The following is a 22,600-nucleotide window of genomic DNA, read 5'->3' as shown; positions in this document are numbered from 1 at the left end:
GCGCGATGGGAATCAATTGTCATTTGTGATTGTGAGAAGTCCATCCCGACTTCATTTCGTTCTTCTCGAGATCAGACCCTTCGACAGGCACAGTCAAGTCAGCATCCTCAAGTGTCCGTGTACTGCCACCTCAACACCATTGACGGTGACGAGGCGTTCAGACTGCAGACCAGTATCAGCTCAGGTGCATTAAGCAGCGCAGCCAAGGTACACCCCAACAGGACGTCACAGAGCTGCCCTAACCGCCAGCAGACGGTCGTGGTGCGAGGAGAACGAACGACCATGGCACCATCATCAGATCCAACATCTTTCTTGACATCATGCATACAGCGTGACAAGAAGCTCGTCACCTACCGTCTGCTTAGCCGCGAACTGCGCATCCACGTCGATGAAGCTAAGAAGGCCCTGGCTGCGTTCTACGAGTCGCACAAGGACAAGTCTAACCTGGACGCAACCTACATCCTCATCGGAAAAGCGGCATTCGCCGAACCCCAATCCGATGCAGCCGCTGCTCCGAAAGCAGACGAGGAGCAGCCGGAAGATGGCAAGCCGATCGGGTCTTCGTCAACGCCCAGCTCCTCGACCGTGCCTGCTCGTAGCTTCCTCGATTCGCGCGTCACGCAACGTCAGACGAGGACCAACGTCACACGCAAAGTGATCCGCCTCGTCTCGGCGGCGCATCTCGATGAGGCACAATCATCGTTCGAGCAAATCACGTCTTGTCATATCTACTCGATATCACCGGGCCGTCTTCGCGACGCTACGCAACTCACGGCGGTTCAGCACGACTTGCATACACAGCAAAAGTACATAGATACATGGCAGCAGACCAATCGCGGTGCCGAGTTGGGTGTCATTGTGAATCCCACCATCAAAGACAATTACGATCCGACTAAGGCGATCCCGAGCTTGGGAGCCCCTAGTGCGCCTGCTCTTCCTGCGTCCAAAGACAACAAGTCGGCAAACAGCAGCATCGCTAGCAAAGTCAAAACGGAACCGGATGCAAAGACCTCATCTACAACAACCGCTACTGCAAAGGCGACACCGGCAGCGCCGCCAGCATCAGCGAGTAGCAAGAAGAGCGGCCTCGACTGGAGTCGAGCCAAGCCTAAGGACTCCGAGCCAAAGCCCGCGCCCGTCAAGAAGGAGGCGCCGAGCTCCGCCAAGCGCTCATCAACGAGAAAAGCCCTGCTTGGGAGCGACGATGAAGACGATGACGACGACAACAGCAGACGCAAACCACTCCTTGTCGACGACGACGAGGATGACGAGGACGACGACAAGCCCGAGAAGCTCGGCTATGCCGACGACGACGATTCGGATGGGGACGTCAAGATGTCGGATCCAGTACCCAGTGCAGCGCCGAGAGGAACGGGCAAACGTGCCGATGCAAGGTCTCAAACCAAAGCGCAAGAAGCTGCGCAACGCAAGAAGCTCGAAGCCATGATGGATGATGATGACGACAACGACAACGACGTGCAGGTCGTCGAGCCCAGCGGTGTCAGCAGCAGCGCCACAAAGACGGGCCAGGGCAAAGACCTGGACCCAGACGTCCCTATGGCCAATTCCACCGTCACCGATACGATGGACGGCACCCAGAATGCGCCCAAACGACGGGTGCGCAAAAAGCGCAAGATTGGCAGCAAGAAGGTGCGCACCAAAGACGAGCGCGGATACACGGTGACAAAGACAGTGGACGAGTACGAGTCGTATTCGTCCGAGGAGTCGGATGCGCCCGTCGTGGTCGGGTCCAAACGTGCGAGTGGTGCGGCCAAGAAGGAGGCAGCGGAAGAGTTGGCCGAGGCGAGGTCGACATCCACCTCTGCTTCAGCAAGTCCTGCCCCAGCTGCTGCCGCTAAGTCTACACCAGCGTCCAACAACTCGGGCGGTCTGCGCAAACCTTCAGGAGGTGCAACCCCGGCGCCTGCCAAAAAGGGACAGCAGAGTCTCAACAGCTTTTTCACTCGGAAACCAAAGTGATGTGAGACACACACATACACACACACACGCACGTACACGCACGCACGCTCCCTTTCCATACAATCAGCTTGGTCGAGGCTCTGTACGACCTCCAATGTTGGTTCGATTGAATGCCAAGACAGAGCAGTAATGCTAGGATTGATGACCGGTTTCCATGTGTGATACGGGCGTCTCTGTCGCTGCGGCTGCTGTTTGTGGCATGACCTGTGATGGTGCATCGCTCGCGGAGGTACCGGCCTTCTCCCACGGCTTCAATGGTCTACTCATAGTAGCTTGTGTCGGAGGTTCTTCGTTGATCTTGAGTGGAATGTCGCGGATGCCCGGGATCTGATCCGTCTTGCCCGTCGTGATGAGCTCAACGATCGCATCGAAAGACGCTGGATACGGCTCCTTGTCCTGTTCCTTTCCGCCTTCAGCCTTGTCCGGTGCCGATGTCGATGCCATCACTGCATCGGAATCGCCCGCCTTTTCGGCGGCCGAATTCGCAGGGTTCGACTTTAGCCACTCGCTATAATCGGCATAGTCGACCTGATTGCCAGTCTTCTGAGACCAGAAGAACACCTTAGCTCGCTTTTTTGTTTCCTCGATCTGCTCTGGTGCTACACCGGACGATTGCATGGGTCCGATGATGGTCTGTATGCCTCCTTGAAACTCTGGATCCGACTCGTCGAACTGCGTCAATGCTGTGTATACGGCTTCGCGGTCGGAGGGAACCGAGGGGAGTGATGATTCGACTTCCATCTTGTCGCGTTGCTGGCTTTGTGCTTCGTCGTGTTTCGGTGTTGGGAGAATGAAGGCAACGGTAGAGAAGGTGGTTCCCAGGGTCAAGAGTGGTGATCCGGTCCGCGGTGGTTGCCAGAGCCGGCGAAGCGCCGAGAGTGCGGAAAGCGGCATTTGGAGTACAGTGTGGAGGCCGATCTTACATCCGACAACATTTTTTTTTTGACAAATTTGAGAAGAAATGCAACGTTTTCGACATTTCGGCTTTCGCCCTCCTCTCGACATCGTCACCTTCATCATCATCATCCTCGTTGCCGTCGTCAGCCAGACTTGGACCATGTCATCGGATCCATCTACAGAGACGGCTGCCGTTCAGATAGCAGCTATGGCTAAGCCTTCGATTGCGGCAGAGGCAGGTTCCAGCTCTTCCGCACCAAAACCAAAGCCTGCCAAGCAGAACAACCCAGGGAATCAGCGTCCACGCCAATCGAATCCTCCTCAGCGCCTGACATCCGAACAGCTGCGGAGAAGGCTGCAATACATCGAGTCCGGGTCCACTGTCATACTCAAGATGCCGTCTGGACGGACAAAGCCAGCCGAGATCATGCCTGGCAAGCAGGTCAGTTTGGGAAAAATTGGCAGCTTCCGCGCGGATGACTTGATCGGTATGCCGTACGGCTTCACCTACGAGATCCAGGCCGAAACTGGGTCAGCGTCACAGAAGGATGGCGACTCAAAGCAGAACGGAAAGGGCGGCGGAAGAGCTTCGGGATCAGCGACGGGAGGAAAGCTGAAGCTGGTAATCAACCGAACGCTGAGCGATCTCGAAACCGAAGCCAGCGAAACCATCGAAACCGCAGCCACCAACGAGCATATCAACGACGACGGTTCCGCCCAGAAGCTCACCTACATCGACATCCAAACACTCAAAGAACAAGGCATCTCCGGCCGCGAGATCATCGAGCAGCAGCTTGCAAGCTCGGAATCCTTCGCCAACCGCACCGTCTACTCGCAAGCCAAATACGTCGCCAGGAAGGAACAGAAGCACCTGAAGCTCTTCACGCCTTTGCAACCGGACTTTGGCAACGTATGCGACTTTTGGTTCGATAAGTCGCCGGAGAAGATTCGGTACATTCGCAAGGATGCGCTGTCGCAGGTGTTGAGCTTCGGCAGTGTTCGACCCGGTGGCAGGTATTTGGTGGTGGACGAGGTGTCTGGGTTGTTGGTGGGAGCTGTGCTGGAGAGGCTGGGTGGGGATGGGACTGTGATCGCGATCAACGATGCGGAATCACCACCGTCGCTGGACATCTTGCCTTACTTCAACTTGCCGACTCAGGTGACGAAACCCGTGCTCAAGATCATCAACTGGGCAGCAACGGAACAAGACTACGCACCGGTCTTTTCGAACCAAGACATCCAGCCTACCTCCTCTTCTTCCACCGCTACTAACGCCACACGATCCGCCAAAGACAAGCAGCGCGATCGAAAACGTCAAGCTACGTTCCGCGAAGTGGACCGCGTGCGATCCGACTTCTTCGCCGGCGACTTTGACGCCGTGCTCATCGCATGCCACTACGATCCCATGAGCATCCTTCGTCGCCTGAAACCGCATCTCGGTGGCTCGGCAAGCGTGGTAGTCCACAGCCCGTACCTGCAACCTCTGGTGGAGGCCCATGCGCAGCTACGAGGAGATGAAGAGTTTATCAACATCAGCGTTACAGAGCCTTGGTTGAGGAAGTATCAAGTGCTGCCAGGGAGGACGCATCCGGAGATGACGACGAGCAGTACCGCCGGGTTCATACTGCACGCGTTGAGAGTGTTTGGGGACAAGCAGGCGCTGGAGATGAGGAAGGAGTACTTGGCGAGCTTGGAGCAGGAGAAGAACAAAGAGGAGGTGGCAGCGAGCGATGCGGAGGCGGGTAAGAGGACGCAGGAAGAAGTGGCGGGAGATGGAGAGGGGCAGCGCGAGGCAAAGCGTGTCAGGACGGAAGATGCGACTGAACCCGAGACTGTTGCCTAGACGTCCTACAACATTGCAATCCCATCCTCTACATAGATCAAGATCGACAAAGCGATATATTGCGAGCTGTGCCCATAGATCGTTGTGAGTATGCACTGTTGGGAAAGGTTGCCATGCGTTAGTTAAGATCAGACACTTAGAAAGGGCTCTTCCAGAAATATTACCACTGTGTTAGTGCGAAAGTGGCTTCAGTCATTATTTGTTTCCCCCATTGGGACCCTTTCTTCTCTCGCAGGTTTGGAGAGCACGACCCACCTTTTCGCGTGTTCTCATCGCATCGTCGTTGTCATCATCATCATCATCAACTTCGTACAGCATCGACTCGCTTTGCCTTGAAGCACTTTGCGAGACTCGCTCAGTATCAGACGCAAGTATCGCTGTACTCGTGCCCCACGTGCGACCGCGGCTGCTCTTCGCCTTCAAAGCACTTAACATCACATCCAGCGTCTCCAACACAGCACCACGTTAAAATGCAGTATCCATACTCAATACAGCCTTCATCATCGTCCTCAACAACGCCACCGTACCCTCCGCTCTCCTCTTCCTCCTCATCTACGCCGCAACTACCACAATCCACCATCGAAGCAACTGCAGTCAATGGTGTGGTTCCTAGCACGTCTTCTTCCGACAGCAATGTGCTCTTCTGCGTAGTCTGTGCGTCGAACCAGAACCGATCCATGGCGGCGCACTCGTTGCTCGCACAATCTGGATTCAACGTCACCTCCGCCGGCACCGGATCCGCAGTCCGTCTTCCGGGACCCAAGATCAACCTTCCCAATATCTATCCCTTCGGAACTGCCTACACGGACATCATCTCAGACCTCAACTCGAAGGATCCTCGGCTGTACTGGGCGAATGGACTGATGACCATGTTGAATCGAAACAAAGACGTCAAACGAGCACCCGAGAGGTGGCAGGAGACCAAGTACGCGGCGGACGTGGTGATCACGTGCGAAGAGAGATGCTTCGACGCCGTATGCGAGGATCTGTTCAACAGAGGCGCAGAGTTGAACAGACCAGTTCACGTCATCAATGTAGAGATCAAGGATAACCACGAGGAAGCAGTAGCAGCGGGTAAGGCGATATTGGACCTGGCCGAGGCGATAAGAGCCGCGAAAGATGTCGACGAAGAGATGGACGGGATCTTGGAAAGACACCAGGCGAAACATCCTCATGCTATTCTGCACACGGTTGCGTATTATTAATGTGGTGAAGATAAGAAACTGACCATGCATTAAGAGAGTATGTGTGTATGTACAAATGAGAGAGTATGTGCGCGGGTGTGGGGTGAGAAGGGTCACGTAACGGATGAGACCTAGAGGCTGTGCAAAACGGGACCGAATGTGAATGTTTGGGATAGGAACTTGAATGCGGCGAAGATCGAAGTGGGCAGCAACGCGAAAGAATGGTCAACGATGCGTACGAAGCGAACACCGGACGGGAGGGAAAGAGATGCGACATGGGGCCGCCGAGTTGTGTCCAGGCGAGCCCTCCCGATGTCGAATCCTGTCCTTCCCTCCGCTACGCGCGCCGATACCGTCGATGCTGGCGTGATGTCTGCTCTTCACAGCAAAACACACTTCTTCTTCCCCCCCGCTGCGCCACCCGCCCTTCTCGCCCACCCCTTCTTCCTACACGCTTCCCTAATCGCCGAATCAAACACGTTCTGCACACCTTCCCTCGTCTTTGCCGAACACTCTACATACTTTACCGCTCCGATCTCGTCCGCCACCTGCTGCCCTTGCTGAGCGGTAACCGGTTTGGTCCCCTGAGCCTGCAACATGGCCAAACTGTTCTTGTCCTTCCTCAAATCCGTTTTTGTCCCCACCAGTAGGATCGGCACTCCTTCGCAGAAATGATTGATCTCTGGGAACCATTTATCCTGGACATTTGCGAGGCTCGTTGGGAAATCCACGGCGAAGCAGATGAGGATGACGTCAGATTCCGGATACGAGAGCGGACGTAGTCGATCGTACTCCTCCTGACCTGCTGTATCCCAAAGCGCAAGCTCGATGGTCTTGCCTTCAAATTGGATGATGGGTACGTAGTTTTCGAACACGGTGGGGACGTATTCTTCGGGGAACTTGTTCTGAGAGTAGACGATGAGAAGGCATGTTTTGCCGCAACCTCCGTCGCCGACGACGACGAGCTTCTTCTTGAGATCGATCACAGGTCGTCCGGGAAGCTGTTGGAGTTGACCCTGGCCGGGAGGCGCATCTGAGAGTGTGGAAGCGCTCTGGTAGGCGTTCATTGTATGAGAGGGCGGTGAAGAGGGCGAGGGTTGCTGTGCGGGTGGATGAGGGTGTGCGTGGCTAGATCAGATTGGAGTGCCTGATGTGGCTGATCGATTTGGGTTCGGCGATGAGACTCCCTAAATGCGAGTTCGAGCGTCAAGGAATGCCCTAGATATGCGAGTCTGTACCGAGGAAGGAGCCGAGATGGACGGAGCTAGAGTGCGCGAGCTAGACGTATGGTACGATAGACACGAGCAGTACGATGCTGACGATGACGATGATGTAGGACTGGCAATATTTCGTGGTCGTCAAGGAGCAACCAGTCGAAAAGTGAAACCAACAATGCATGCTCGTTCTCGTCGGCCCTTCCGAAGCGGGATGAGCTGCAAGTTCTATTCTCTGACATTTCTGACTCTCACGAGGGCAATCCGACTCGACGCTTGGATGTTCCTCTCTCTGTGCAAAACTAGCTTGGCAGGTGTTGCTCTCGGACTCGCAGCCAGCTGACGCGCTGCAGATCCGCCTTTTTCGCGCCTGTGCAGCTGCAGTCGCAAAAGGCCCGTTCACGTGATTTTGGAGCTGCATAGTCTAACACTTCGAGCGAAAAAGTGTTGGTGTGGAGAAGGAAGGCTGCGCTTTCATGCTCCGACCTGCCAATCCCCTCATCACGCTCTCTCTATTCTCTCTCCAACCCACCTGCGGGCTTCACTTCAGCCCGAGATGAAGTGAACGTGACGTCGTTTCTCGAGGCGCCTCTCTCGTAGCGACAGGGCTTTGCATCAGCTACTCTGCGCCGCTACCATGCCAAACAGAACCGCTTTCGACCCATAAAAGGCAGCCGAATCAGTCCCGCTTCTGTCTGGATACTCTCGTCTGATTTTGAACTTCGACCCTCACAGACCCTTCACAATGGAGGCAGTATATAGCAAATGCTCCAAGTCAGCCGTCTATAACGAGCTGCACCGCGGTCTACAGCCCTTCGTCTACTGGCACGTTACCGAATCCATCCAAGAGGGGTACAATCCAGAGTCCATCGGAGAGCTTCAAGAACATGCCGAAGTAGAGGCTCTCGTGCTCGAACGTAGGTCTGTCGCACGCGATTGCGCCCTCGGCTACTTTGTCTCTTTACTCCATCACTACCTCGCACGTCAGACTGACCTGTCCCAGCCCCATATCGATCAAGCTATCGCTGAGCTCAGCGCAGACTTCGAAAAGGAGACCCCCTTGGCTCCTTTTGCCGACTTTCGTCTTGACATTGCAGACATCTACGCTTACGTCGAAGAGCAAAAGCAGAATGCAGGTCTCATCGCCGACGACGGTGACTGGCACCACCGCTCCGGCATCTCATCCAATCTCCAGTGGAACGTCGTCTTCAAGAACGCCCTCGATCTCACCCGCACAGCCTATACAGACGCGTGTCAGCGTTTCGAACATCGCTTCATCGCTGAGGCTCAGGCTGACCTTGCTCTTATCCAGCTTGTCGCCGATGCTGACCTAGCAGGGCTCGCTTTCCAGACTCGTGCCAAGCCTCGTCATGTTCCTGCCCCTCCGACCAGCCTCGCTGACAAGAAGGATCCGCATGCACAGTATTGGTCCAACCGCATCGGCCATACCGTCGATCCTGCTTCCAAAAATCTGCCCGACTTTGATCCAGAACACCTCATCAGTGCCGGAAGGGCTTTTAGGACAGCTTGCATCGACAACATCCGCGCGGACTCGGACGCTGCTGCTCGTGCCTCTCAAGCCGGCAAAGAACTGGACGTCGTCTTGTCCAAGGCAATCAATCTCGACACGAACCCGATACGCCTCCTCGAACACGCACGTGGACGCTGGACTCCACAGCAGACTACGTCCGAACCTCCTGTAGACGAAGAATCAACCATTCGAGCTGCCAAGGAAGTGCTCAACACAGCATTGCGCATCCTTGGCCAACGCGACGGACAACGCAACATTAATCTCCGCACCGACTGTCTCAACCTACGAGGTCACATCAACAAGCGTTTGGCCGCTCTCAGACCGCAGCATCAGGCCAATTATCTTGGCCGCGCCGTTGCTGACTGGTTCACGAGCTCCGAACTCGATTCGAGCCAGAGCGACATTATTGAGCTACTCGCCCAGACCGAGATCGCCATCGAGTCTTTGAACGAGAACATCGCACAGGAGGCAAACAAGAAACCTTCGAGTGCCGACAGCGCTGTTTCCCGAGATGCGTCGGCGTCCGGGGCTATCACTGCCAATGCGACTGCGACGGCTGATCAGCCGGATACCGCACCTGGCTCGGGGGCAGAGAGTGTAACGGTCCGACTTCCTCCATCATCAAAGGTGACTGGCGAAACTGCCGCTGCCAAGAACCCTACGCCAAAGGTAGAAAGCACAAGCAGCCCTGCGAAACCTCGAGAGAAAATCATTCTCGACTCGCCCTTCTTCCGCTCAGACCTCGTCACCGGTCTCATGGTCGACGCTCTCCTAGCCCTACCCTTCCCGCACCGCGCCTTCCGCGAGACGCTGCGCTTCCCTCCAGCCGCCGCCATCGCAGGTGCCAGCCAGGATCACGTCCCCATGCTCGACCGCCTCGCCAAAGCGCACCAGCAGTCCACCAAGGCCTTGACCGCAGAGAATCGGGCGCAGCTCAAGACCGCCATCAAGGCTGTCAGTGCTGTGCTTGCGCTTCCCGATGTGCAGCAGATGACGCGGGAGGATTCGCCGGAAAAGGTGTTGAGGAGGACGAGCTTGCGGTTGGTGCTAGGGACGTTGCATTTGCTGCTGAACGAGTTTGTCAAGGGGCAGACCGAGTTGGAGTTGGTTTCCAATGCGCTACGACCGAACGCGCGTGGCGGTCGGACAGGCGAACAGAAGCAAAGCTCGGATGAAGCTGCGAGCGACGCGCGGGAGCGAACGATTAGCCACATGCAGACGCGCGTTCAGGGTCAGACGCTCTTCCTGCTTGCCAAGACGTGTTGGATGACGAACAAGGTTCAGGAGGCGATCAAGTTTTTCCGCTGGTTTGTCAGGTGGTATTCTGAGCAGCAGGCTGAGCGGGTGGCTGAGCGCAAGGGGCACGATGAGGAGGAAGGAGGGAGGGGAACGAGACAGGAAGGTGGGGAGGCGAGCTCGATCGATGTTGAAGAGCTGGATATGGGATGGTGGGATAAGGTGGTCGTCGTGACCAAGACGTAGACACAAAAGGGAGCGATCACAGCAGCACACGTTTCTTGTACACAAAGTCACTTGAAATTTGCGCAATCAGCTTTTCTGGGGTATCATCCCTCGTCCTCCCTCTCCCTCTTCCTCTTCATCCCATCCTTGATCGGCTTATGCATCGCCGCGGGATGTCTCGCCAGCTGCTGCGGAACGCTGCTCAGCTTGCTCTTCGTCAGCTCCTGCTTGAGGTCCCAGAAGAGATCGCTATCCGCTTGGTCTACGAAGGTGATGGCCGTACCCTGTTTGCCCGCTCTGCCGGTCCTACCGATCCTGTGGATGTACGCTTCGATGTTGTTCGGCATGGCGAAGTTGACGACGAGGCCTACGTTGGGAACGTCGATGCCACGACCTGCTAGGTCGGTAGCTACGAGCACCTGCGTCACACCAGAACGCAGGTTGGACAGTGCTTCTTCTCGCAACTCTTGGGTTTTGCCGGAGTGGAGGGTGGAGATGTGGAAACCTTGACGTGCGAGGAAGGAGGAGAGTTGGTCCGCCGCCTTCTTCTGGTTGACGAACACGATGATTGGTACGAGATGCGAGGATCGCTGGAGGATGGAGATCAAGCGAGATCGACGTGCTTCCTCCGACGGTTGGAACTCCACAATCTGCTCCACCGTAGCTACCGCTTGACCCGCATCTCCAATCGTAATCGTAGCCGGTCTCCTCAGATACACCCTAGCCATCCTCTCTACGCTTGCCGGCATCGTAGCCGAGTACAACATGGTCACCCTATACCTCCCCACCGCCTCCTCCCCCATCTGCTCGGCGACCGTACTGTCCGGTTTCACGTTCGACACGGGCAACGAATCCAAGATGAAGTTCACCTGGGGCTCAAATCCCATATCCACCATCTTATCCGCCTCGTCCATGACCACGTACGTGCACTGACTCAGCACCAGCACGTGCCTCTCTATGCAGTCCTTCAACCGTCCCGGTGTGGCGATCACGATCTCGGCTCCATCCCTCAACGCGTACGCCTGATCGTTCATATCCCTTCCACCGACGATAGACACGCACCCTAGCCCGAGCCTACCGGCAAACTTGTTGGTTTCGGTCTCGATCTGCTGCGCCAGCTCTCGCGTGGGTACGAGGATCAGAGCTTGCGGTCCCAACGCCTTTGTGGATTCGTCGAGCTTGGGAAGTTTCGAGATGTATGCAAGGAGCGGGATGAGGAACGAGGCTGTTTTGCCCGAACCTGTTTCAGCAATTCCGATCAGATCCCTGTTTTGCAGTCCGATGGGGATGGCTTGCCGTTGGATGGGTGATGGATCTTTGTACCCGACTTCTTCGATGGTGCTGAGGATGGAGGCGGGGATGGACGATTCGCGCCACGAGCGTAGAGGTCGAGGGATGTTGCCGCCGCGAGCAGAGATGCCGAAATCTTCGCGGAAAATACGCCAGTCGCGCTCCTTCATCTGTGAGAGTGTCTTTTCGCTCCAGTGCTTGTCGTCGAAACGTTTGTCGAGCGGGTCGTAACGTGGAGCAGGGGTCGAGGTTGGAGCAGCGGAGTGGTTGGTCTCTGATTGGATCTGAACGGCGAGGGACTCGGTGGCGGTGTCGTCTTCTTCGCCCCAGTCAAAGACAAATTTTTTGTCGGTGGGTTTACGCTTGGGCTTCTTCTTGTCTTCCTTGAGCCCGAGGTATCGTCGTCGGATCGAGGCCTGCTCGGTTTCCGTCAGAGGTGCGCTGCTGCTGCCCTCGCCCACGTCTGCGCCATTTGAAGCAGCTATTGAAGCATGTCCATTCGATCCAGATCCGTTGGACGCATGGGAGCTCCTATCTCTGCCATTCGCTCGAATGTCTCTGCGATCGTCTATCCTGGCATCGGCAGCGCTGCCGTAATCTAGATCACCATTGTTCTGGTGGTATCGATCCGAGTCTCTCCCCGCAGGTCGTGCAGACGGCCTCGACGACGAGGCAGAAGACGCGAGGGAGCGGGCTTGCTTCTCAAACTCGAGGCGCTGCTTCTGTCCCAGCGCCTGCTTTTGTGCTCGTTGCTGTTCCTGCTCCTGCTTCTCGCGTTCGGCTTTGGCTGCTCGTTCGGCTTTCGAGAGGAAGCGTGGCTTGAGCGCCGACTCTTGCTTCTGCTTCTCGAGGATCTCTGCCACGGACAACGGCTGCTTGGACATGTTGTCGAATGTCGAGAAGGCTTGCTGGCTGGCGTCGTCGTTCTGCTCGAGAGATTGTGAAGGAGAGCAGGCGAAGGGATGGTGAGGGTCGAGGCTGAGCAGAATTGTGTGGAGAGGGAGAGGCAAAAGCTCCGAATCCCGCGGAACGTTTGCATCCAATTTTGTAGCAGTCGCAACGAGTGTTACATCGATGGGAGATCACCGTGGTGCGAAATTTTGAGATGCGCACCGGTAAATCGGTTGCATTCCGAGGCCGGATTCGCGAGCCTAGAATTGAGAGAGAAAAGTGACAGAGACCCTGAGCGTCTCGGACCAGCGCGAACTGGCGCGCAACGCATGCGCGCCAAGCTGGCAACACGAGCGCAGAGCACCCAAGCGTCGTCCCGAAGTGGAAGAGGCTGTAGCGGCTGAGCCGAGCAAGATGTCCCGAACGTGATTGTGATTGTGGGGAAAGCGTTGATTAGGCGAAAAGAGAGATGGCTAGCTGTCAGCAGCTCTGCTTACCGCCCCGTCACATGTTGTACCGCCTGGACGTGCGCCCACCTTTGACTGGCGCCCCGCATTCGACACGCTTTCACACAACGGCCCACTTGACGACAATCTTACCTTTCGACTTTCATCATCAACCCACCAACCTGACCTCATTCAACATGTCGCAGACCAAACTCACCAAGCCCACCGTGCCCTTCTCCGAAGCACCCTGGATTCAGGGTCTGCCCTCTTCCGTCTTCACATCCCCTTCCTACATCCAGCTTCGCGAATGGTGCCGCAAGTGGTGTGACGAGGTGCTCATCGAGATGGGTGCCAAGTACGAAGCCGCCGGCGTCATCACCGACGACGAAGCCTACAAACGTGCTGCCAAGGATGGTGTACTCTTCGCCTTTGCTACAGGAGTCCATGTCGACCCCAAGATTGCCAAGATTGCACAGAGCGTCGGCGTAGGTTTGCCTGCGGGGATCAAACCGGAGGAATGGAACAATGTTCACGACTATATCATTTGGGATGAGCTCAACCGATGCGCCAGCTCCGTATTGATGGGACTGGTCGGTGGACTGACGTACGGAAGCGGACCAATCATGCATTTTGCCAACGACGAGCAGAAGCAAAAATGGTTGCCCGAGATCTTTTCGGGTCGCAAGAGGGTGTGTCTCGCCATCACCGAGCCTCTTGCTGGTAGCAATGTGGCCAATCTTAGCACCGAAGCGCGGCTAATCGAGGAGAATGGCGAGAAGTTTTATCTGGTCAATGGCAGCAAGAAGTGGATTACCAACGGCATCTACTCGGACTGGTTCACCACCGCCGTGCGAACATCCGGCAAAGCGGGCGATTCCACAGGAATTTCTTTGCTACTCATTCCACGTGGCCCCGGCGTAACCACCAAACAAATGAAGATGCTTCCCGGCGGAGCATCCGGCACCACCATCGTCGAATTCGACGACGTCAAGGTCCCCGTCTCGAACCTCATCGGCAAAGAAGGCGATGGTCTCAAGCTGGTCTTCTTTAACTTCAACCATGAACGCTTGACGATTTCCTTCACCGCTCTGCGCTACGCACGGGTCTGTCTCGAGGACACCATTGCCCACACTCGACGTCGAGAGGTGTTCGGTAAGAAGCTGATCGAACAGCCCGTGGTGCGCTACAAGATCGGACACATGGCTCGAGAAGTGGAGGCACTGCAGGCGTGGGTGGAGAGCGTCGTCTTCCAGCAACTTCATTTGACTATCGCCCAGTCGAATCTGTTGACCGGTGGGACGTGCGCGTTGCTGAAAGCCCACGCGGGTATCGTGTTGGACCACGTGGTGAGGGAAGCGGTTCATCTTCTGGGTGGTATGGGTCTGACCAAGGGTGGAACGGGCGACAGAATCGAGCGTATCTACAGGGAGTCGAAAGGTAAGCTGTCGATCGGTCTTGCTACAAAACGGGGATCGGACGTTTTAAATACTGACCAACGCCTCCTTGACCTTTGCTTTGTTTGATGTTGCGCATCTCCGCAGGTCTGACGGTGCCCGGCGGAAGCGAAGACGTCATGATCGACCTCGGCGTTCGACAGCAGCTCAAACTCGTCGGTCCTCAAAGCAAGTTCTGAGCGTTCGAGAGTCGTTGAAATCAAACAATGCCATGCGTTACGTCCCTACATTATGCAGCCTTTGGGTTCCTCTCGTAACAGAGCCAGTCTGTGATCATCTCGCATCCGATGATTCAACGCTAGTCAATAGTGAGAGACATCTATGCAATGCTGGAATTATGGAACAACAAGGCCTCCTTAGCTCAGCGGTAGAGCACTTCACTAGTAATGAAGAGGTCAGTCGTTCGAGTCGGCTAGGAGGCATTCCTTTTTTGCATATTCGATCTTGCTTGGACGACGATATCGTGTTCGTGTGTGTTCGGACTGCCTACTGGATCCGATCCAGCAGCGAGAGATTACAGGAGCGGCCTGCCTGTCCGATGTGCTGAAAGCGAGTGCCAAAGCTGTGCAAGAAGTTCGCTGAGCTGAACGAATATCCGCGGATCCTTTTACGCGTGTGCACTCGGTAAGATCGGTGTGATCTGCGTGGGCCGTGGGCTCACGGACCCTCATGCATCTTTTCGTGTGTGACGATCTTCGGCGTTGCCTGATTTCATATTTCCGGAACCTGTCAAACGAAGCCTGCCAGCGAGCGAAGGGGACCCTTGTCCGACAGATCGATCCTTCTGGCTGCACAAAGAAGGTGTGGTCGGGGATTGCATCAGCAACGCGACATCATTCCCTTGGCCCGTTTCCGCGGCGCAGAACACGTTGTCCGCCCGTGTTCCTGGATTTTTGTGGTTCTGGTTTGCTTCCTCACCATCATCCTCCCTTACCTTTCAACCGTTCACGCGCTTTCCCTCCTTCACAAAAGATGTCGATTGGAGAAACCACCGAACTTGCGTCTTCCGCGCCAGCGGTCGCACCGAAATGCGCATGGGCAACGCTCCTAACATCCGAACATCTGCTACCGGGCTTGGTGGTGTTCGCACATTCTCTGATCGTGCAACACGCCTCTGCCCATCCACTGGTGATCATGGCTACCTCGAAACTCTCATCTCGCGCACGCTCGATACTGTCGACGATGCTTCCGTCTGGCAAGATCGTGATCCGCGATATCGAGCCGATCTACCCGAGCTCGACAGCCACCGGGTTGGCGTATACACGCTTCAACGAGGTGTGGACGAAGCTTCGCGCGTTCGAGCTCGTAGAATACGACCGGGTTGCGTTGGTGGATTCGGACATGTTGGTGTTGCACAACATGGACGAGCTGTTCGGCGAGCCGAACGTGTTTGATCATGCAAGTGGGGAGGAGTGGATTGGTGCTAGTTGGGCGTGCACTTGCAATCCGAATCGAATCGCTACCTACCCCGCTGAATGGGTCCCCGAGAACTGCGGTTTCACACCTCAAACTCTCCCCACCGCTTCCTCCCTCTCGGACATTCCTCAACCAAACCCGGACGCCTCTTCATCCCCTTCGAAACTCATCAACTCCGGCCTAGTCATCCTCACCCCCTCCACCTCCACCATGTCCTCCATGATCTCTACAATCAATTCCTCCCCTCTAATCCCCACCTACCGTTTCCCAGATCAAGACTTCCTCGCCACCTTCTTCTCCACCCCTACCCATCGTATTCGTTACCTACCGTACATCTACAACGCCCTCAAAACCCTCCCCACCGTCCACCCTGCTATATGGTCCGATTCCGACGCAAAGAACATCCACTACATCCTCGACAAACCTTGGACCTTAGGTAGACCCCAGGAAAAAGACAAGTATGCCAAAATTCACGCGTGGTGGTGGAAGGCTTTCGACAACGTCAGCTCGACAAGAGGTGGGAAAGGGCTGAGGATCGAGGATGAGGATTGGAAGGACTGCGTGGAAAAGTACATGACTTTGGAGTAAAAGAAACACACTGCTCAATCTTATCACACCCACCGCGGTTGCAAAACTGCTTTGCTTTCGTCTTTGCATTTTGGATACAAATGTCATGCTTTTGTGTGTCGAACGCTGAAGAGCGCAATCGCAACTACTCTGCCGAATCCCCGCCTTCCGCACCGGACGCAACGGCAGAAGTTGACGCCGAGGCCGTGGATGCGCCGTTGTTCGACGGCGAGATCCAAGATGGTCTCGCCGGCAGCGAAGGATGTGACAGTCCCGCCAAAGATGCACCCGCCGGCTTACCGCTATCGCCTCCGACCACATTTGCACCCGCTCCGCTGACACCACTTACGCTGGCAGAACGAGAAGACGAGTTGGACGAGATGGAGCTCACGCTGACCGCATCGTCCCTAGCCGCCGCTCCTCTGCTGTTGCTGTGTGCACCACGTTGCGAACTGGCTCGACTGCTGTTCCTCGATCCAGCATAGCTGCTGGGAGCATGCGCATGGACCTGCTGTCCCAGTTGGGTATGATGAGGAGGCTGGCCCACAGAATAAGGGTTCGGGCCGTGGTGCAATTGTTGATGTGGTTGAAGCTGGTGCTGATGTTGGTGCTGATACGGCATGTACGCTTGGTACTGCTGCTGCTGTTGATGACGCGGAGCTGCATTGTTGTTGAAGGTCGAGGTTGACTGCGCCCATGCACTGACGCCGTTCAAGTGATGTTCGTGTGCGACACCCGCTGTCGGCGCGGTGTTCTGAGAACGGTTCCAAACGCTACCCGCACCGGGGGTCACCGTGTTTCGAGCGTTGCTGTCCAGCGCGGGGAACGAATCGCTCCCAGACGCAGCTGGATGCCTGAGGGCGCCACCTTGCGAATAGGTGGGCGTGCTGCTGCCCTGTGGGTAGAATGCGGGTGCTCTTGACCTGAGATTGGGATTGGAATGCGACTGCTGCAGGTGCAAAGCGTGTGCGGGTGCAAAGTAGCCTGGAGCTACATGGCTGGTCAAAGCGAGCGGACTCGACTGTTGGTGGCCTGCGTATGCGAGAGAGGCTTGATTGGAGAGAGGGAGAGCACGGCTGAACTCGAGGCTGTCATCTTCCGCGAGGTCGGTGGCAATCGCCTTGCCCCGGTGAGTGGAAGAGCTTGAGGAAGCCGGCTTCTTGTTGCGAGAGCTGGAGCGTGCGCCTGCCAGAGAAGCTGCTGGGCTGGAAGCTGCTGAGCTTGAGGGCGAAGACTTGTTCTCGGGCGCAACTGGATCGCCGGTGTGATTGGATTGATCAACATTCGGAGTGGATGAGGTGGAGGAGGTGGAATCGCTCGAGGCGACATCACCAAAGATGCGTGCACGAGCAGCCTTGTAGGAAGCTTCCCTTTCCTCGAGGGTCATGTCTTTGCGAGATTTGGCTTTGTCCGAGTCGACTTTGTCATCGTCGAGGGATCGGAGCGGAGATTTGCGGAGTGCGGAAGGATCTCGATGCATGATTTTGAAAAGGGGTTTGGGCGTAGCCGATGCGGACGACGAGGTGGCTGCTGGAGCTGGAGCTGGAGAGGCTGCGGACGAGGTGGAGGGTGATGAGCTGGACGAAGCGGTGTTGGTCTCCGAGGCGGAAGAGGCAGCGATGCCGAGGATAGAAGGGTGTGTGCTGGCAGGGTCGACACCGTCGCGCTGTACCAAGTAGTCACGAGCTCTGTTGGAGAGGAGTGCGGAGGGATGCGAGGAGGTCGAGGTTTTGGAGAGGGTGATGGTGTGGGTGGCACGGTGGAGGTGATGCTCCAGTTGGAACTGGTCTGCGCATCGGTGGACGAGGAGGCGCTGATAGGCGTTCATAGGACCAAGCTCGAGGGTGGAGCGAGCGTCGTCGTTGATGAAGGTGGCCATCTGATTCTCGTACTGAGTGAAAAAGATGCGATCGTCTCGTTTGCGAATGGCTTGCAGGATAGTGTCGTCTATTGGTGCTAATTCGTGAGACGCAGGGGGTGGTGTCGGTGGAGTCGACACTGACTGAAGTGTGGCATCGTTTGGTACAACGGGCATCGACTGCTTTGTCTGACCGGCTCCAGATCGAAGCGCCGAAGCGAAGGAAGGCATCGCGGGCTTGCGGGAAGCGGAGTCATCGCTTGATGTGTGCAACGTGGCTGCGGCGAGGGCACACGAGAGAGCATCGGGCTGCGTCATGGTGGAAGTCAGGATGTTGTTCGAAGCAGAAGTGGCTGCTGCTCAAGGGTTCGATCGTGCTATCGAGCTAGCTGGGCCAGAGCGGAACGGAGAATGTCAGCTCGACGCAAACATGTCTGGCTTTCGGTGGAACGTCGTGTAGGCTTCCAAGAGCGACTTGAGCGCTGAGAATGAAGGAGAAGCAAGCCAGCGCTTGAGCCGATGCGGGCCGTTGGCGACGACGGTGGTGATTGTAAGAAGGAAAGCGGAAATGGAAGCGGAAGCGGTGTGTGTGTGTGTGTGTGTGTGTGTGTGTGACAAAGTGGTTGATGGACGAATGCATTTTGTAAAGTTGCGAGAATTGGATTTTGACAGCTCTCTTTTTCAGATTCTTTTCTTCGCCCCTTCTGTGATGCGACGGCGACATTTTTCGGCAACGGCCACTGACGATGCAATCCAAGCACAGCACAGATGCTGTTCTTACAATCACTTAGTATCTTGAGCCAGGGGTCGTGACCATCAATCAGCAAATCCGACCCTTCGGTCCGCCTAGTCGGCTTGATGGAGGCGTCGAAAGCTGGGCGATCATGTCCAAGGGTTTCCGACATTCTATTCAGACGTGTCAGATCGCACTAGCTAGAGCAAGAATGGCGAGCCAAAAATCGCGGAGGCATCACACGAGCGAGTCTATCGATCTGCTGGTCCCTTTGGCGGAAAAGTGGACAAGAAGAAAAAAGTGGGGTGGAGATGAAATATCAGCCACTGCAGAGCGCAGTGTCGTCACAAAGAGAGAGAGAGAGAGAGAGAGACCTCAAAATTCGGCTAGGCTGCCAGTGTGTCGGTTTCGTGTCCGATGACCAATTCTAGGCGCTGCAAGTCGTCAGAGCCCAAATTTCGCAAACGCAGCTGCTCAGCGATCAAGTTTACTCGAAACCTCGAATCAATCGCTCCCTTCCTCCTTCCGTCTTCACCATCTCTCCCACAACGTGGCTTTTCGTTCCTTCTCTTTCATACCGATATCAGCACTCGAACAATTCCGAGCTCGCAACCTTGCTCGCGCCCCGTCGGTCCAAACAGATCGCACAACGTCGTCTCTGCCTCATTCAAGCGCATACAGTGCAAAACCTTCAAGGCACTTGACTTCGCCGCCGCTGTAGCAACGCTCAAGCTGCTCTGATTCCATCGGCATATCCAACATGGCTCCTCCGATATCTGACGCTGGCCTAGCATCCTCTAGCTCGCTCCGTTCTCCTTCATCGAAACAAACTCTGGCGCAACAGCCAGGCTCAGCCAGCACGGCGGCGTCCGCCTCGGCCTCAACCAGTCAATCACAACCGCCAGCATCTACATCAACCTCACACGCGACAATGTCGTCTTCGTCCGCCCTTCCATCTGCCAGCGCTCCTTCTTTCGTATCACATTCATTGCTAGACGACACGCACTCGCAATTGCAGCCTGAACCGACAACCAACATCATCGTACCGCAAGCGCCGCGGCCATCACTTCTTTCCAACCAAAGAAAGCAAGCGGCAGCAGCGCCGCACGGCTATAGACAATCCTCCTCCTACTCCTCCTCTTCATCACGAAGGACACAACGAATCGACCCATACCTGCAGACATTCCACGAGACAAACCTCGGTGCAGCCTTCCGCCCACCGTCTCCGTCATCAGCACCGCCTCTCACTCTCTCCTACCGCTCTAGACCTCAGCTTTCCCAGCTTTCCAATTGGTCCGCGCTCATCGACGCCCTTCCAAAACGCCCAAGAAGGATCAACTCCCTCGAACCAGCATCTCCCACCGCACAAAGTACACCCGCTCCCTCCTCCATCTCTACTCATCCCTCCTCCCCTCTCACATCCGAACACCCCGACCTCGCCGTCTCTTCGCTCACCGAAGCAACCAGCATTGCTGCTCCCGACTCACTCTCTTCCTCAGCCGTCGGCACCCCTCAGCTCAACCCGCCAAAAGTCAATGTGTGGGGCACTCCCAAGTCATGGGCAGACACCCTCGGTCGCACCGGTCTAAACGCCAAAGGTCCCATCGGCGTCAGCGTCAATGTCGGACAAGACAGCGCTTCCGCTGCCTCAGAAGTGGGCTCACCCTCCGCTGCGCGCTCTCCCAAAGCCTCAAACGGTCGCAAGGCTGGTCGCAAGTCTGCAGTTGCCCCTGCCAAACCGACCGTCATGAGCCTCGAGCGTCTGCTGGCAGATGCGCACACACGCTTCGATGCTCCCATCACCCATCCCCGCGGTCTAGTTAACAAGGGCAACTTTTGCTTCGCCAACGCCATCCTGCAGACGCTCGTCTATTGTGCTCCCTTCTACAACCTTTTCAGCCTCATCGGAAACGAAGTGCCCGCCGACTTTGGAAACGCCACACCTCTCATGGAGGCCGTCATTCAATTCTTGCGCGAGTTCCTCCCTGCCGATGCATCCATGTCGATCGACTTCGCTGACCCATCGGTCGCTGCCGCTTCCGAGCCTTTTGTGCCCGAATTCGTCTACGATGCCATGCGTCTCAACAAGCGATTCGATCAGATGCGACGCGGTCATCAGGAGGATGCGGAAGAGTTCCTCGGCTTCTTCCTCGACACGCTCCACGAAGAGCTCATCTCGGCGCAGCGCCGATCCGCCATCAAGCTGGCCCACTCGGCTGGCGGTCCCAACGGCATCCTTGCCAAGATGTCCGACGAGGAAAAGAAGCTCAACGGCGTATCCGACGACGATCTCAGGCGGCTCGGTGTGCGCGTGGGCAAGGACGCCGCCTCGGGCGATGCCGTCGGTCTCGGTCTAGATGCTGCCTTCGACGACCAAGACATTGTCGAGAGGGAGGTCATGCGTCCCGTCAGCCCCTCTGAAGAAGGCTGGATGGAAGTTGGTCAGAAGGGCAAGACCGCCTACACCCGTACCACCTCCACCTCCGAATCGCCCATCACGCGCATCTTTGGCGGCAAACTTCGCAGCGTGCTCAAGACACCCGGTGCCAAGGACAGCGTCACGCTCGAGCCTTACCAGCCATTGCAGCTCGACATTCAGCCTGCGCACGTTCAGTCGATCGAGGATGCGCTTCTGCATCTCACTGAGCCCGAGATCATTCCGGGAGTGTGGTCGCCTTCGCGCGCCGCAGAGGTCGACGCTACCAAGCAGGTCTTTGTCGAGTCTCTCCCTCCTGTCCTGGTTCTGCATCTCAAAAGATTCATCTACGACGAGATCGGAGGCGTTCAAAAGAGCCAAAAGCCCCTGTCGTACGGGACCAAGCTCGAGATCGCTCCCGAAGTGCTCAGTCCCGCCATGAGACTGCAGCCAAGACCACGCTATCGCCTCTTTGGTATCGTCTACCACCACGGACGATATGCTTCGGGCGGCCACTACACCGTCGACGTATTGCGTCAGGACGGGCATTCTTGGCTTCACATTGACGACACGCTCTTCCACACCGTGCCCACCGAGCACGTTGTGCGCAACGCAGCTTCCGTTAACCGCGATCACGGCCATGATGGTCTGGCCTATCTGCTCTTCTACCGACGCGAGTTGCCGGGCGAGGCAGAGTCGGCATCGGCGCCAGGACAAGCAAAGGAGGCGTCCGCTCCGGCCAAGAACGGTGCACCTGCAGCGAAGGTGAACGGCATTCACGCAGCCGCGCCGAGCCCAGCGGTGGCAAGCAAGTCGGCACAAGCACCAGTATCGGCCACACCGGTCGAGGCATCAGCAAAGAACAAACAGCAGCAGCCACAGCAGCAGAAGACGGTTATCGGATCAAAGACTGCCAAGGGCCAGGCCGATTCGGCAGCTTCGTCGCCTCGTGTAGCTCACGCCTCTCCCAAGGTCCCAGGAGCTGCACCGGCGAGCAAGAAGAAGGTCGTGCCCGGTTGGGATCGCTGAACGTGTTCAAAAACAGCGAGGACTTCTCGCTTGTATCACTTGTACTTTTTCGGCATCATTGCAATTCTTCAGCATCGCATTCTGTTTTCTCATCGTTGGCATTCTTGTGGCTCGTGATAGCAGAAAATTTGACATTACATTCGGACACATAAGACGAAACGAAAGAAAGTGTTCTTGTAGACAACATTCGCAAAGGGGGGGTTTAGGATTCGGCGTCGATCGGGGTTTGGTTTGCGGGAGCGGGGGTGGAACCCATCGGAGCGGAAGTGGTCTGGTCACCGCCGCGACCGTACTTGTCGCCGGGGTAGAGGGCGTTGGCGGTATCGTTGGAGGGTGGGGGTGCGAGATCGAGCGTGACGGTTGAGGGGTTGGCAGGGGGGAGGGTGGCAC

General features: G+C 56.3%; 12 protein-coding genes and 1 non-coding gene across 13 annotated transcripts; 9 read left to right on the top strand and 4 right to left on the bottom strand.

Moving 5' to 3' along the window:
- Positions 1–282: 282 nt before the first annotated feature.
- Positions 283–1,980, top strand: PHSY_000064 (possible DNA polymerase delta subunit; the record flags this gene model as incomplete). Its single annotated transcript, XM_012330707.1, has 1 exon — positions 283–1,980. The coding sequence occupies one exon, from the start codon at positions 283–285 to the stop codon at positions 1,978–1,980; it is 1,698 nt and encodes a 565-aa protein (XP_012186097.1).
- A 132-nt stretch (positions 1,981–2,112) lies between these two features.
- PHSY_000063 (hypothetical protein) lies at positions 2,113–2,874 on the bottom strand (the record flags this gene model as incomplete). Its single annotated transcript, XM_012330706.1, has 1 exon — positions 2,113–2,874. The coding sequence occupies one exon, from the start codon at positions 2,872–2,874 to the stop codon at positions 2,113–2,115; it is 762 nt and encodes a 253-aa protein (XP_012186096.1).
- A 67-nt stretch (positions 2,875–2,941) lies between these two features.
- On the top strand, positions 2,942–4,720 carry PHSY_000062 (tRNA (adenine-N(1)-)-methyltransferase non-catalytic subunit; the record flags this gene model as incomplete). Its single annotated transcript, XM_012330705.1, has 1 exon — positions 2,942–4,720. One exon carries the CDS (start codon positions 2,942–2,944, stop codon positions 4,718–4,720), a length of 1,779 nt encoding a protein of 592 aa, XP_012186095.1.
- A 90-nt stretch (positions 4,721–4,810) lies between these two features.
- Positions 4,811–5,925, top strand: PHSY_000061 (RNA polymerase II subunit A C-terminal domain phosphatase; the record flags this gene model as incomplete). Its single annotated transcript, XM_012330704.1, has 2 exons — positions 4,811–4,827; positions 4,956–5,925. 2 exons carry the CDS (start codon positions 4,811–4,813, stop codon positions 5,923–5,925), a joined length of 987 nt encoding a protein of 328 aa, XP_012186094.1.
- Positions 5,926–6,129: 204 nt separating this feature from the next.
- On the bottom strand, positions 6,130–6,971 carry PHSY_000060 (hypothetical protein; the record flags this gene model as incomplete). The annotated part of the gene is made up of 2 exons (XM_012330703.1): positions 6,130–6,282; positions 6,432–6,971. 2 exons carry the CDS (start codon positions 6,969–6,971, stop codon positions 6,130–6,132), a joined length of 693 nt encoding a protein of 230 aa, XP_012186093.1.
- Positions 6,972–7,128: 157 nt separating this feature from the next.
- On the top strand, positions 7,129–7,461 carry PHSY_000059 (hypothetical protein; the record flags this gene model as incomplete). Its single annotated transcript, XM_012330702.1, has 1 exon — positions 7,129–7,461. One exon carries the CDS (start codon positions 7,129–7,131, stop codon positions 7,459–7,461), a length of 333 nt encoding a protein of 110 aa, XP_012186092.1.
- Positions 7,462–7,863: 402 nt separating this feature from the next.
- On the top strand, positions 7,864–10,131 carry PHSY_000058 (hypothetical protein; the record flags this gene model as incomplete). The annotated part of the gene is made up of 1 exon (XM_012330701.1): positions 7,864–10,131. One exon carries the CDS (start codon positions 7,864–7,866, stop codon positions 10,129–10,131), a length of 2,268 nt encoding a protein of 755 aa, XP_012186091.1.
- An 83-nt stretch (positions 10,132–10,214) lies between these two features.
- Positions 10,215–12,530, bottom strand: PHSY_000057 (hypothetical protein; the record flags this gene model as incomplete). Its single annotated transcript, XM_012330700.1, has 2 exons — positions 10,215–12,378; positions 12,514–12,530. 2 exons carry the CDS (start codon positions 12,528–12,530, stop codon positions 10,215–10,217), a joined length of 2,181 nt encoding a protein of 726 aa, XP_012186090.1.
- A 269-nt stretch (positions 12,531–12,799) lies between these two features.
- PHSY_000056 (acyl-CoA dehydrogenase) lies at positions 12,800–14,370 on the top strand (the record flags this gene model as incomplete). The annotated part of the gene is made up of 2 exons (XM_012330699.1): positions 12,800–14,174; positions 14,279–14,370. 2 exons carry the CDS (start codon positions 12,800–12,802, stop codon positions 14,368–14,370), a joined length of 1,467 nt encoding a protein of 488 aa, XP_012186089.1.
- Positions 14,371–14,541: 171 nt separating this feature from the next.
- Positions 14,542–14,613, top strand: PHSY_007570. The gene has a single exon. It is a non-coding gene; the product is annotated as a tRNA-Thr (tRNA).
- Positions 14,614–15,373: 760 nt separating this feature from the next.
- PHSY_000055 (glycosyltransferase) lies at positions 15,374–16,195 on the top strand (the record flags this gene model as incomplete). The annotated part of the gene is made up of 1 exon (XM_012330698.1): positions 15,374–16,195. The coding sequence occupies one exon, from the start codon at positions 15,374–15,376 to the stop codon at positions 16,193–16,195; it is 822 nt and encodes a 273-aa protein (XP_012186088.1).
- Positions 16,196–16,319: 124 nt separating this feature from the next.
- Positions 16,320–18,263, bottom strand: PHSY_000054 (hypothetical protein; the record flags this gene model as incomplete). Its single annotated transcript, XM_012330697.1, has 1 exon — positions 16,320–18,263. One exon carries the CDS (start codon positions 18,261–18,263, stop codon positions 16,320–16,322), a length of 1,944 nt encoding a protein of 647 aa, XP_012186087.1.
- Positions 18,264–19,696: 1,433 nt separating this feature from the next.
- On the top strand, positions 19,697–22,210 carry PHSY_000053 (ubiquitin carboxyl-terminal hydrolase; the record flags this gene model as incomplete). The annotated part of the gene is made up of 1 exon (XM_012330696.1): positions 19,697–22,210. The coding sequence occupies one exon, from the start codon at positions 19,697–19,699 to the stop codon at positions 22,208–22,210; it is 2,514 nt and encodes an 837-aa protein (XP_012186086.1).
- Between the last annotated feature and the right edge of the window lie 390 nt (positions 22,211–22,600).

Source organism: Pseudozyma hubeiensis, assembly GCF_000403515.1.
Source record: "Pseudozyma hubeiensis SY62 DNA, scaffold: PHS3, whole genome shotgun sequence".
Lineage (NCBI taxonomy): Eukaryota > Fungi > Basidiomycota > Ustilaginomycetes > Ustilaginales > Ustilaginaceae > Pseudozyma > Pseudozyma hubeiensis.
This window is presented reverse-complemented; position numbering and strand designations above follow the sequence as displayed.